General features: G+C 41.8%; 1 protein-coding gene and 1 long non-coding RNA gene across 3 annotated transcripts in view; both read right to left on the reverse strand.

Annotated features, from left to right (window-relative positions):
• Nucleotides 1-13,643, reverse strand: part of LOC125784414 (uncharacterized) — a 182,683-nt gene that overhangs the window by 101,568 nt on the left and 67,472 nt on the right. The window lies entirely within an intron of this gene.
• LOC107196951 (raftlin) overlaps nt 1-13,643 on the reverse strand; it is a 181,854-nt gene that overhangs the window by 86,374 nt on the left and 81,837 nt on the right. For both annotated transcript variants that reach the window (XM_022679877.2, XM_022679876.2), the window contains exon 3: nt 4,175-4,352. In XM_022679877.2, coding sequence (XP_022535598.2) covers nt 4,175-4,352 — 178 coding nt within the window. The remainder of the gene's footprint in view (nt 1-4,174; nt 4,353-13,643) is intronic.

Below are 13,643 nucleotides of genomic sequence, written 5' to 3' on the forward strand. Positions count from 1 at the left end.
GTGATCATCCAACATCAACATCCAACATCCTGACCTCTCTGTTGTTGCTGAATGCAGTTAACGCAGGAAGTGCTGTTAGCGGTTAGCGGTTAGTGCTAGTAAATCAGTCCAATATAAGTCCAATATACTTACCTCTGAACAGCAAGAGCTAGTGCTGCAGTTAGTGGCTAATGCTAATGCTGCTGCACCTAGCCTTAGTGCTGGAGAAACTTCACTGAGACTCCCTTATAACATTGTACTTCAGCGGATTGGCATTACTGCTTCTTACAACCTAAATTTACAAATAAAGCACACAGGATTATAAGGGGTACTATCGATTTCTGGGAAAATTTAAGGATTTTAACTGTGCATTATAGTCTGAAAAATACGCTACCTGTTTTTTCTTATTTTTGCTCACCTATATTGGGTACATATAGATAAGAAGGCTGGTCAATTGTGTCCGTTTCTTGTGTCTGTCTGAAGCAGTGGTGGCAAAATATATGCCGTGTAGACACTGGAGTATAATATACAGAATGTATGTGTTTACAAGCGAGAGACAGAAAAAGAGAGAGACAGAGAGAAAGAGAGAGAGAGCAGACAGCGATGTCTCCGGTGTCCCTCTCTCTACAGTAAGACTGTGTCCAGGATCAGCAGAAAAGGCTATAAAACACACGGACTGAAGCTCAGCCTGAGGCTCCGGATCCTCTCTCTGCTCCTCAGAGGAAACTCTGTCTATTCTCAGAGATCAGCTGGAGCTAGACACACACCTGACACACACACACACACACCTGACACACACACATCCACACTAGTGTATCTATTGTAGTGGAGAACTAGCTCAATTCTGAAGATAAAAATGTTGCTAAAATAATGCATGCGCCGTGGATCACCCAATATATGCTTGATATCTAATAATAGATGCTTAATAGATGCTCTGTTATCAAAATTTACATTCTGCTGAATGTTTCTTCTTTCAGGAAGTCCTGCATACAAATTCACGATAATTCACATAATCAAAGAGTATAATTCCAGGAAGCCGGTGAAAAAGAGCACAGTTAACTTAAAGACTGACTATTCAAAATGAAACCTGCATTGATTGGACGCTGAACAAAAGCAGGAGTAGCTTGTTTTTTCGCTGTTAGACAATCTGTGTGCAGATTTTAGACACACAGAGAAAGGACTGATTGAGTCTGTATGAATGAATTGTTGATGTTCAGTAAAGATAAAAAAGGTTCAGTTTCTAATGAACTTCACCTCAGACAGAGAACCCAGGCTTGTCCACAGTCTCAGAGTCCACCTCACCCTGAGACTGAGTCAAGACTGATTCCGAACAAGGTCAAGTTCGAGACGAGACCAAGAGCGCTCGTTTATGGTCTCGAGACCGGTCTTGAGACCGAGACAAGACCGATTCCAAGCAAGGTCGAGTCTGAGACGAAACGGAGACCGCTCGTTTATGGTCTCGAGACCGAGACAAGACCGAATCCAAACAAGGTCAAGTCTGAGACCGAGAGCGCTCGTTTATGGTCTCGAGACCGGTCTTGAGACCGAGACAAGACCGATTCCAAGCAAGGTCGCGTCTGAGACGAAACGGAGACCGCTCGCTTATGATCTCGAGACTGAGACAAGGCCAATTCCAAACAAGGTCGAGTCCGACACCGCTCGTTTATGGTCTCGAGACTGGTCTAATTAACAGCTATAAAAGTGTGCACTAGTGGGCGGCGTATGTTGATAACAGGTCAGTTAATAAAAAAACAATGTAGAAACCCTGACAGTATTTAAATATACAGACAGACACACAAACACAGAAACCCAGAAACACAGAGACCCTGACACACATAGCAAATCTGCAGACACGCAATAAAAAGCCTGGCTCTGCTTAGTGATTGGCAGCTGTGGGGGTGGGGAGGTGGAGAGGTGGAGAGGTCAGCCCAGTGCCCGCTGGTCCTCTCCAGCCATGTGCCTTTCTCCCTGTCACACCAGCCTGTCTAGCTGGATACGAAACACGACTGGACACACACACACTAACACACTAACACACATGTCACCTCGGACTCCGGTAGCCAGCATGGCTACAGGCAGGGGGTGGATGTGACTTTGACTTCTGGCCGCTCTGTGCCGGAGGATTAGTAGCCTGCTCTTCAACTTTCACACAATCCCCGAGTCCTGCTGACCGCCTCCTGACTGATACACTACAGGGACTGCGAGGACAGCGCAGGGAATTTACTGTAAAAACTGCTGTCTTCGCACGAACGCACTCCAGCGTGGTGAAAGCTCAGGACGCTCTGCTTTGCGGAACCGCGGCAGTGGCATCAAGAGAGCAATTTAGACGTTAAAATCAATGAAACAGTGATACTTTCCATGTCTGCGTGTCTGATATGTTGGGAGTCTTCTGGGAAATTAGGAATCACACTGTGCCTTTAGGGTTCGGGCTGCATGGGAAAGCTATGACAATTAAATCTAAAAACCTAGAAGGCTTGATGTCTGACAGATCAAATCAATGGGGAAGCAACGAAAGCATGAATTGAACATTCTGCCACTGTGCTGACGTAATGGAAGACTGACTGCACATGTACTGGAGAGGGATCTAGACCAGAAGTCTCCAACTCTGCTCCTGGAGAGCTTTTGTATCTTCCTGCGGATTTGAGATTAATCCACCTGATCAATATAAGTACTGCTTTCAGGGGAACCTGGTCAGTTTAAAGGAGTGTGGTAGACTACAGGAGTAGTGTTGGAAACCCGTGGTTCCTGAGGATTTTGAGAAATGCACAGAATGTGATACTAAGAAACTTGGTTAAATTGTTGCATATCCTCTTATTCTACATTGTGCGCAGTTTGGCTATTAATTCTCCCTTTCAAGTACTTCTGCACAGTTTACCTAAGAATGCTGGATTGTCTGACTGAGACTGTTGCATAAACTGTGCCCACCAGGCCCTTATCCATTGGGTAGATTGGTTAGAACTGTCTGCCTTCACGATAGTTTGCACAGTGTGAACTATTGAGATTTCGGACATTAGTTTTCTGGAAAGTCTTTTTTTAATATTTTTTTTCCCATTTTTTCCCATTTTATCTAGCTGATGTCACAACACAAGGAGTATAAGGACTAGCACATGCCTCCTCTGTTACATATGAAGTCAGACTCCACCTCTTTTCTAACTGCTGCTGATGCAGCATTGAAGAGTAGCATCACAGTGTACTGGGAGGAAAGAGCAGTGACTCGGTTCTGATACATTAGCTCACAGACGCAGCCTTCTGCTGATCAACATCACCCTAGGAGTGATGAGGGGGAAAAAGCGCCATCTACTGTACCCACCCAGAAAGAGAAAGGCTAATTGTGCTCTCTCAGGGCTCCGGCAGCTACATGACTGGGAATCAAACCAGCGATCTCCCATTTTGACTGCTGGACCAGTATTAGACTGCTGGAAAGTATTTTTCTGGCAGTTTCGTAAAAACTATGTAGTTTTTTAATGTTTACTAAATATTCCTTTCCTTTTGGGCAGTTTGCACTGGCTTCCAAGCTTTATATCAGTTTAATAGCACTATAGTTTGTAGTCTTTTGCATTTTGAACAGTTAGGTTAGGACTGCCTCAACTTGCCTTCCATGCAGTTGAATGCAAAAAAAATCACTGTCTACCGTACAGTCAGCTTTACTTAGGACTACTTTCCTTTTTAGGCCTTTTGGTAAAGGATATTTATTTTTCTAGACTGGACTAGATTTCCTCTTTCAGAACGTTGGTGTGGAATTATCACCTGTTAGTCCAGTGTTAAAGACTGTTAACCATTTAGGCAGTTTTGATATTTTGGAAATGTTTCCTTTGAGGCATTTTGATAGAAAATGTCTTTCTTTCATGATCTCACTTATGACTCTATATTCCAGACACTTGGTTAGAACTGTCTACATTTCAAGCACTTTGGTGTGGACTGTCTTTCAGCTAAACATGGCTGAAACATGGTGAACATGACCTACTTTTTAGGCAGTAGAATGTGGACTATGGAGCCTTTAGGAACATTGTGGATATTTGCCTTCTGTGGCACTTGTTTAGGATTGGTTTTCTTTGTGGCACTGTAATAAATACTGTATACCTTTCAGAAGCTCTCTTAAGCTATCTTAACTATGTAAAGCTTTACCTTTCAGGCAACTTGATCTACTTTGGCAAGAGCTACCTGGATATCAGACAGACTAAAGAAGGTTTTTTACCTTTCAGGCAGTTTGGTGAGGACGGCTCGGTAAAGCTGCCGCTGGACACTTGCAGGCTCTGGACCACACGGATGGACAAACGGGTGGACAGCTGTGAGGACGAATCCCTGCTGGTAAAGATCCTGCAGCTGGGAAGGCAGCTCCCGCACCGAGGACAGACACAGAGTAGATGTCCCATCTGCCAGAGGACGGAGAGAAGAGAGAGAGAGATAGGTACATGGGTCAGAAATGAGAAAACACAATGAGACATGACATGTGGTCACAGCAGTAGAACTTCTGGTGGAGTGCTCATATCCAGTACACTGTTTCTCTATATACGTCTATAACTGGCTGCGTTCCAGTCCGAAGACCAGCAAATCCCTGCTCAAGTCTTTTCTCCTTGGCAAAGCCATGATGAAGGGATAAACCGGCGTCTGTTTTTGAATGTTGAAATGTGTTTGATGATTCCTTTTAAGTGTAACCACTCAAGGATGGTGGATAAATATTAGGCGGAAATTGAAAGGCGTTTGACGGAATTGGGAGAAGTAGCATTCCTTTATGGATTATCTCTCAAGCGTAAATGAGAAGCGAGAGAGAGAGAGGGCTCGGTTTTTCTGAATTGGAATCCGGCCATACAGTTCATAGCGCAGGACACTCTAACGCATCGCTCTGTTTTGCATTCTGACTGTGAAAATTGCACTGCGTTGTTGATGCGAGAGGCAGTGGGAGAAAAAAAACAGCGATTGTTTTAGCAATTAGAGTCATGCCGGTGGCTTTCTATCCTTGTCTATGATTTAATGGGCCTGGATGAAAATCCAATTAAACATGATTGTTTAGCTCAACGTGAGACGAGAGCCTTTTAAACCGGGGCTTTGATACCTTTCTCGGCAGGGTTGACGAGGCCAATCACAAAGCTTCTACTGGCATTAATGAGGAGTGCTTGATAGACTGACCAGATATTCTGGAGCTGGGGAAGGGGGAGGGTTCTGTTTTTAGAGCAGCCGAAAGCGAGAGAGACAGGGCATGGCGAGAAACAGCAGACAGAAAGTGTCAGGCGCTCCTCTGAGCCACCCAGCTGTGCAACAACACGTCCAAGAGCAGAATCAAAGACAGCCATATGCTAATGAGAGAGACAGACAGAGGGAGTGAGAGAGAGAGAAAGTGAGAGAGAGAGAGAAAGAGAGAGATGTGAATGGGCCAAGACTTTGGCTAGCGCTCTGCTCCCAGGGCACCGTTCCCAAAACTGTAGCATTTTAAACGAGTCCAAACAGCTGGCCGGCCAGAATCCATTCCAAGATCAACACACGTGTGGACAGGGCTGGCTTCTCTCCCTTACACTGCAAGTCACGTGCGGACGGCATGGCGAAAGGGCATGGCCAGAAAACTCGGGACTCTGATCAGTCGGTAAGAAGGACTGGGAATGTTCCCTCAGGTCACTTGTTTCAAATTGAAGGTCAAAAAGTCAGGAATGATCCCATTCCCTGGCTTTTCCTGATTGTTAGCGTATAGCACTAAACTTTAATCACCCTTAAAAGCAAAAAACAGGAGGTGTTTAGTACTAATAAATGTTTCTAAAACATATTTCTAGAACTAGTTTGAAAAATATTCACTCGCTAATTCTTTCATTCATCAACTTACCCACTTCTTCTTGAAAAGTGCACCAGTCCATCACTGGGTACCATATGCACCCAATGACCCAAACATAGGGGCAATTAAGCACTGTTAACTCATGAGGACAGCATGGTTAAATGGCATGGCTGAAACTCGGGACTCTGGACTGGGAATGTTCCCTCAGGCCATTTGTTTCAAAATGAAGGTCAAAAAGTCATGGATGATCCCATTCCCTGGCTTTTTCTGATTGGTAGCGTATAGCACTAAACTTTAATCACCCTTAAAAGCAAAAAACAGGAGGTGTTTAGTACTTGTATTGATGCTAGAATTACTAGAACTAGTTTGGAAAATGTTCTTTCGCTAATTCTTTCATTCATCAACTTATCCACTTCTTCTTGAAAAGTGCACCAGTCCACCACTGGGTAGCAAATGCACCCAATCCCTCAAACCTAGGGGCATTTTAGCACTGTTAACCCATGTAGACAGCACAGTGAAGGGACATGGCTGGAAACTCAGGATTGTTTCAAAATGAAGGTCAAAAAGTCATGGATGATCCCTTTCCCTGGCTTTTCCTGATTGTTAGCGTATTGCACTATACTTTAATCACCATTAAAGCAGGTTAAGGTGTTTAGGACTAAAACAGGAGGTGTTTAGGACTAAACATGGTTTTATAACCATTTGTGCCACCACTTTGGAGCAGGTACTTTTTATAATTTTGTTCATTCATTTATCATTAACTTCTTGAAAAGGGTATCAACAGGTCTCAAGTTTACCCAGTCATTATTTACCTGGCTTTTCCTGATTGTTAGAGTATAGCACTAAACTTTTATCACCATCAAAAGCAAAAAACAGGAGGTGTTTAGAACTAATAAATGGTTTTATAACCTGTATCAGTACTAGAACCCATGCCAGTGCTATGTAGAGCTGGTTTGGAAAAGGTTCTTTCATTCAGTAATTTATTTATTCATTCATTCATCAAACTGTGCACTTCTTCTTAAAAATGTTTCAATGGGTCTAAAGTTTAATCAGTCCATACACCCATCCATTCAAACCTAGAGGCCTAGTTAGCCCATGTAGACAGCACAGTAAAAGGACATGGCTGGAAACTCTGGACTGCAGAAACTGATCAGTTGGTGAAAAGGATTGGGAATGTTCCGTCAAGTCATTCCAAAGTTTCCAAATGAAGGTCAAAAAGTCAGGGGTGATCCCTTTCCCTGATTCCTTTTCCTGGTTGTTAGCATATAGCACTATGCTTAAATCACCCTTAAAAGCAAAAAAACAGGAGATGTATAGTACTAACACATTGTTTTATAGCTTATATCAATACTAGAACTCATGACAGTGCTGTATATAACTAGTTTGGAGGCGGTTCTTTCATTCAATCGTTCATTCATTCATCAACTTGCCCACTTCTTCTTGGAAAGAGTATCAATGGGTCTTAAATTTACTCATTCATTATATATAATTGGGTGTAAGGCAGGAAAACCCACTGGTTATGGCACCAGTCTATCACAGGGTACCACATACACCCATTCACTCAAACCTAGGGGCAACTTTGCACTGTTAACTCAAGTGGACAGTATGGTTAAATGGCATGGCTGGAAACTCTGGACTCCAGAAACTCATCAGTTGGTGAAAAAAATGTGGAAATATTTCCTCAAGTAATTCCAAAGTTTCCAAATGAAGTTCAAAAAGACAGGGATAAACACTTTCCCTGGCTTGTCCTGATTGTTAGCATATAATACTTAAAGCAAAAAACAGGAGGTGTTCAGTGCTAAAAAATGGTTTTATAACTTGTATAAATACCCATGAATACCCATGTATACAAGAACCCATGACAGTGCTCTATAGTACTAGTTTGGGAATGGTTCTTTCATTTATTCTTTCATTTGTCAACTTGTCCACTTCTTCTTGAATAGGGTATTAATTGGTCTAGAGTTTAATCAGTCATTATTTATCATTGGGTGTAAGGCAGGAAAACCTTTTAACCTAGGGGACAACTTAGCACGGTCAACTCATGCTGACAGCATGGTGAAAGGGCATGGCTGGAAAATTTGGAGTCCAGAAACTAAATGAAGGTCAAAAAATCAAGGAATTTTCTTTCCCCTGGATTATCCTGATCCTTATTATCAATAATACAGTTTTACCACTCTTAGCAATACAACAAAAACAGGTTCAATATGGTTCTAAAAGTTTGTGTGCCAATTTTGGTGCTATGTGGACATATTTGGAACATGTTCTTTAATCTGTTCATCTACCTATGCTATTTTTCCTGATCAGGATTAAAGAGGGTCAAGAGCCCACATAGAATCATTGGACACCAATGGACACCAGTCAATTACAGGGTTCAACACACAACCACTCAAATCACTCAAACCTAATGGCAATTTAGCACCATTACGTCATGAGGACAGCATGGTGAAAGAGCTTGGCTGGAAACTCATGACTCTCATCGGTTCACGGGAAGCACTGGGAATGTTTTCTCAGGTTATTTGTTTCCAAATGAAGGTCAAAAAGTCAGAGGTGATCGCTTTCCCTGGCTTCTCCTGATTACTAGCATACAGCAGTACAAAAATCCTCACATACAGAGACCAGAGTGATCATGAAACCCACAGCCCCCGGCTCCTGGAGCTGTGCAAGCAAACCAAAATACAGCAAGTCCTTATTAAACAGTAGAACTCAGAATATTCAAGCATTCAAATGCTTCATGGTTTCATGGTTCAAACTATTCATGGTTTTACATACAACCACTGCCTTTACCCAAAAAAACCTTGAAGAACCCAGTTTGTTAATGGGTTAATGTAGGGATGTCCTGGTTTGATCCAGTTAATTAGAAATAGGGCCATCTGATTATCAATCAATCAATCAATCAACCATTATTTAAACTCGGAGTACATTGAGAACGGCCCTCATTTACAATGTAGCCGAGCAATTACATAGGGATGGGATTGATAATTTTTTAAATAAAATAAATAAGTAAATATTTAAAAACATCATTTTAATAAGATAATATACTATTAAAAAAGATATAAAACAAATAAGGTAAACAAGAATTTAAGAATAGGAATCATAAAATCATATGTAAAAAAAAAAATCAAAGGTAATAAAACTAATCAGACATTATTGCCAGGCTGACAGCACTAAGAAAAGTTCTCAGAAGGTAGAAAAGATTTTAATTAGAGCCTGCAGTGTTAAACTATTTTCTGTGAAGCACGAAAAACAAATCATAACATATAACACTTATTATGACCCAATCGCTCTGTTTGAATGTTGAGGTAGGCAGATATTAAACACACTATAAATATATAAATGGCACTGCTAAACTGAATAAATCAGTCCAGGTACACTGTAAAACCCATTAGGTTCAGTAAACTCAAACTCAAAACTTTTGATTGTGATAGAATGTAATAGTTCATGTAATATAATTTTTTTAAAGTACAACAAAAGAAATGATTTGCATAATAATTCTACTTTAAATGTGATGGTCAGGTGAATAACATTTTGTAGATTTGTATTTATCTCTCTTTAACTGCGTTTAAATGTATATTTTTTGAAACTCATAAAAAAATAGATTGGGAAACAAAATGCTATAGAGTGAACAGTATTGAACAGAAGCCAATAGAAAAGAAGCTGCCAACAGACTAAACTCTCAGTTATTATACGTTGCATCAACTCAAAGATCTCTGTTTGAATGTATCCCTGCTATAAATTGGTTTATGCTTTGGATACATGGGTTTTGACTGGTACAGACTTCACTTCAACCCTTAAAAGGTCTCTACACACTTCCACACCGTCCAAGGTTTACAATAAAATGTTTCTATTGAAATAAAATATATTTTTTAACTATTGAGATTAACAAATCAAGTTCTTGCCTATAGAACCTTTCTTTCAGATCTCCATTCTTACGGCTAGGATAGAGTGGACTCTGAAAGAGAGAAAGAGAGCCGAGTTAATGTGAATGCTCTTTTTTATGGTCCGACCAAAAGGGCAGATAAGCACATCACAGAGATGTCCCCTTTTTTGCACGGGACATCAATTTCAAATGCAGTCTGGCTCTGTGATCTTCTGCAGAATGGCAAATTCAGAAGCTCCGCTGGATCGGGTGGAGAGGTGAAGGGTATGAAAGAGAGACAGAAAGAGAAAGAGAGAGAGAGAAAGAGAGAGACAGAAAGAGACTGAGGGACAGAAGAGTAGGGAATACAAAGAAACAGCTGATTCCAGCAGGATCTGGGCCCTGTCTTCGCCGGGCGTAATTCCAGAGCTCCATTGTAGAGGCGCATCGGAAAAAAGAAAGAGGTCCCTTAAGGCAATTGTTGGCCGGCTAAAAATAGCTCAGGATTTCTCAATCACATTCTCTTTCTTAGCTTGCCATGAGAAAACCGCAATGTCCGTGAGATAGAGGGTGGTAGAACGTCGGAAGCAGGAGACTGAGGAGTCTGAAACGGCTCAAAAATCTTCCCTTCCTGTGTCGGTGTGTTTCTGTATAATTAAGCCGGTCTGTTTGATTTGATTTTTCTTTTTTTTTTTTTGCCTTTTTGGTGTGCAAACAGTGAGATTCCCCAGAGGCGGCGTGCTGTGTTTGCCGTTCGTTCTGCGGAGTCGGAGGATATTAACTCTCTCCGTGCACTCTCACATTGGGCGGAATGAATAAGGGATGGTTTTCATTACATGCCACTGGGAAAACAGCCACAGGGCACTCGCTTAAGTTGGCCTTAATCGCTGTGAGAACTCCCACTGAAATGTGAACCCTGGCTCTCCCTCGCTTGAACTAGCTAACGCTAATGTTTTAGAGGCTAATGAAGAGCCGGTCTAGCCTTTACTGAGAGCTCGGGATACCCTCATCTGCTTGGAACATCACGTAGGTTGGGTCGAAGCCAGGCTGAAGACGCTTTTAAAAACACATCACACCTCGCGTGTGGAAGAAACGGCGGAAAGGTCAGGGAGGCAGTAGGTTAAATGTTAGCTTGTTTGCCGAACTTTCATAATGTCAGCCCTGGCTAGTACAAGTTTATTACTTTAAAAATTGCCTGCCTCGGAATAATAACGATAATAGGCGTAACCTTTGCTCAGAGACATGAAACAAGAAAAAAAGTAAATTACAAAGGCAGTCCCTTGCCATACCCTGGAGACTATTAATAAGAAATGTAATTATTTCTTCATTTACTTTCAGATGCTACTCATTGAAGTGGAGCGGGAAATTACTCAAGGCAAAAAGGACAAGCCTGGTTTGGAAGTCTTGTAATTTTCATAATATTGCTTTGCTTTTTTTTTCCTTCTGCACCTTTGGTGAGTCGATTTCACCAAGGGCTGTGGCGGCACGAACAGGATACAGTCGAGAAATCGAGAAACTGTAACCCTAACCCTGGTTAACCTTGCCAGAGCCGGTCACCATTAACCTGTAACCTGTGACCATTAGCATGTCCACTTCCATCACATCTCCCTTCTTCCCTCTTTATTATTCCATGTACCAATGCTCCAGAGAGTTCAGACAAATAGTGGGTTTACATAATTATGGGTCTTATCAAAACTCTTGGTTATGATCGATATCAGCTGATACGCAGCATTAAGACACGTAAATCAGACTGGGGGCAAAATAACCTGATCTGGGCATCACTAGTAAATGGTTTATATGGTTTATACTTTGGACAAACGGCCAAAAAAAGTTCTTTATCCATAAAAACGTTTCTTCACACTTCCACACCACTTCCCCCAGGTTTCTATTGAAAGAAATGACTTTCTTTAGATTCTTGAGAAGAACAAATCAAGGTCTTGACTACAGAACCTTTCATTGAGATCTCCATTCTTACGACTAAGGTTGAGTGGAGCCAACTTCAACTTCTGCCCCTTGAGTGAGTCTGTTTCTCTAACACACACACACATATAAACTAAGGGCTGTGGCATCAGGAATAGGATACAGTCAAGAAATCAAGAAACGAAACCCCTAACCCTGGTTAACCTTGCCAGAGTCGGCCACCATTAACCTGTAACCTGTGACCATTAGCATGTCCACTTCCATCACATCTCCCTTTCTTTCCCCTTTATTATTCCATGTACCGATGATACAGAGAGTTATCAAAACTGTTGGTTATGATCGATATCAGCTGATACGCAGCTTTAAGGCACATAGATCAGACTGGGGGCCAAATAACCTGATCTAGGCATCCCTAGTTATGGTTTATATGGTTTATACTTTGGGCAAATGGTCCAAAAAAGTCCTTTGTCCTTAAAAAAAACATTTCTTCACACTTCCACCTCATCCACATTTACAATGAAAGGTTTCTATTGAAAGGAATGCCTTTCTTTAGATTCTTAAGATGAACAAGTCAAGGTCTTGACTACAGAACCTTTTTTTGAGATCTCCATTCTTACAACAAGGGTTGAATGGGCTCTAGAAGAGAGCCAACTTCAACTTCTGCACCTTGAGTGAGTCGGTTTCACAAACACACACACATACACACACACACACACATACATACAGTACAGGCCAAAAGTTTGTAGACACCTTCTCTTTTTCAATGCGTTTTCTTTATTTTCATGACTGTTTACATTGTAGATTCTCACTGAAGCATCAAAACTATGAATGAACACATGTGGAGTTTAATGTACTTAACAAAAAAATGAGCTGAACCTCCACAGTCACCGGACCTGAACCCAATCCAGATGGTTTGGGGTGAGCTGGAGCTTCACAGAGTGAAGAAGGAAAAGGGGCAACAAGTGCCAATAAACACCTCTGGGAACTCCTTCCTTCCTTCAAGACTGTTGGAAAACTTTTCATTTCAGGTGGCCACCTCTTGAAGCTCATTGAGAGAATGATGCCAAGAGTGTGCAAAGCAGTAATCAGAGCAAAGGGGGGCTGGATTTTCTAGATCACCTTTTTTTGTTAAGTGCATAACTCCACATGTGTTCATTCATAGTTTTGAGAATTTATAATGTAAATAGTCATGAAAATAAAGAAAACACATTAAAAAAGAGAAGGTGCGTCCAAACTTTTGGCCTGTACTCTATACACTAAGGGCTGTGGGCTGTGGCGTCATGAATAGAATACAGTCAAGAAGTTAAGAAACCCCTAACCCTGGTTAACCTTGCCAGAGCCGGTCACCATTAACCTGTAACCTGTGACCATTAGCATGTCCACTTCCATCACATCTCCCTTCTCCCCCCTTTATTATTCCATGTACCAATGCTCCAGAGACGCTGTAGTCACATTTTAAAAATAACCGAGTAAATATGAAAAGGCTGAGGGATATGAGTGGGGGAGCCGGGGAGCGAGCAGCGGCGCTGCGCTATTGCCGCTGGGGGACATGGTTCAATCCGATTTGCACGAAGCCTCGAGAGGAAGGCACGGGAGCAATAAAAGACGGGTTGGAATAAATGTGGAACGGCGTAATGCAGGCGAAGAGGAGCCGCGAAGGTTTTAGCGACGAGAAGCCTGCTTACTTTTCCGCCTCACTAATAACACGATTTATACGGAGCGAGCGCTCTCGCCAGTGGCGATGTAGGGTGGTACGAATGTCTGGAGCAATCTTTACGATTATCAATAACAGATTCGACACAGGCCTGCTGGGGTCACAGTGGAATTCCCCCCATTTTGTGGCGAATATTAAACACTGGATAAAAAAAAAAAAAACACTGAATATAAATATGAAATCGTGCTTGAACTATTTCGAATCAGCCTTAACATTAAAACCATTAAAACTGACAGTTGAAGTGAATAACACTGATTATCTGGTTACAATAGCACCAACGCTATATTCAGACTGCCATCACAAATCTCCCAAATCCAATTTTTGGGCATATCTAGACTATATCTAGAACAACCCTATGAAATCTGATTTTTGCAAATCGCATCCAATCAAAATGAGATTGCAATCAGATTTGC

Source organism: Astyanax mexicanus, chromosome 1 (genome assembly GCF_023375975.1).
Source record: "Astyanax mexicanus isolate ESR-SI-001 chromosome 1, AstMex3_surface, whole genome shotgun sequence".
NCBI lineage: Eukaryota > Metazoa > Chordata > Actinopteri > Characiformes > Acestrorhamphidae > Astyanax > Astyanax mexicanus.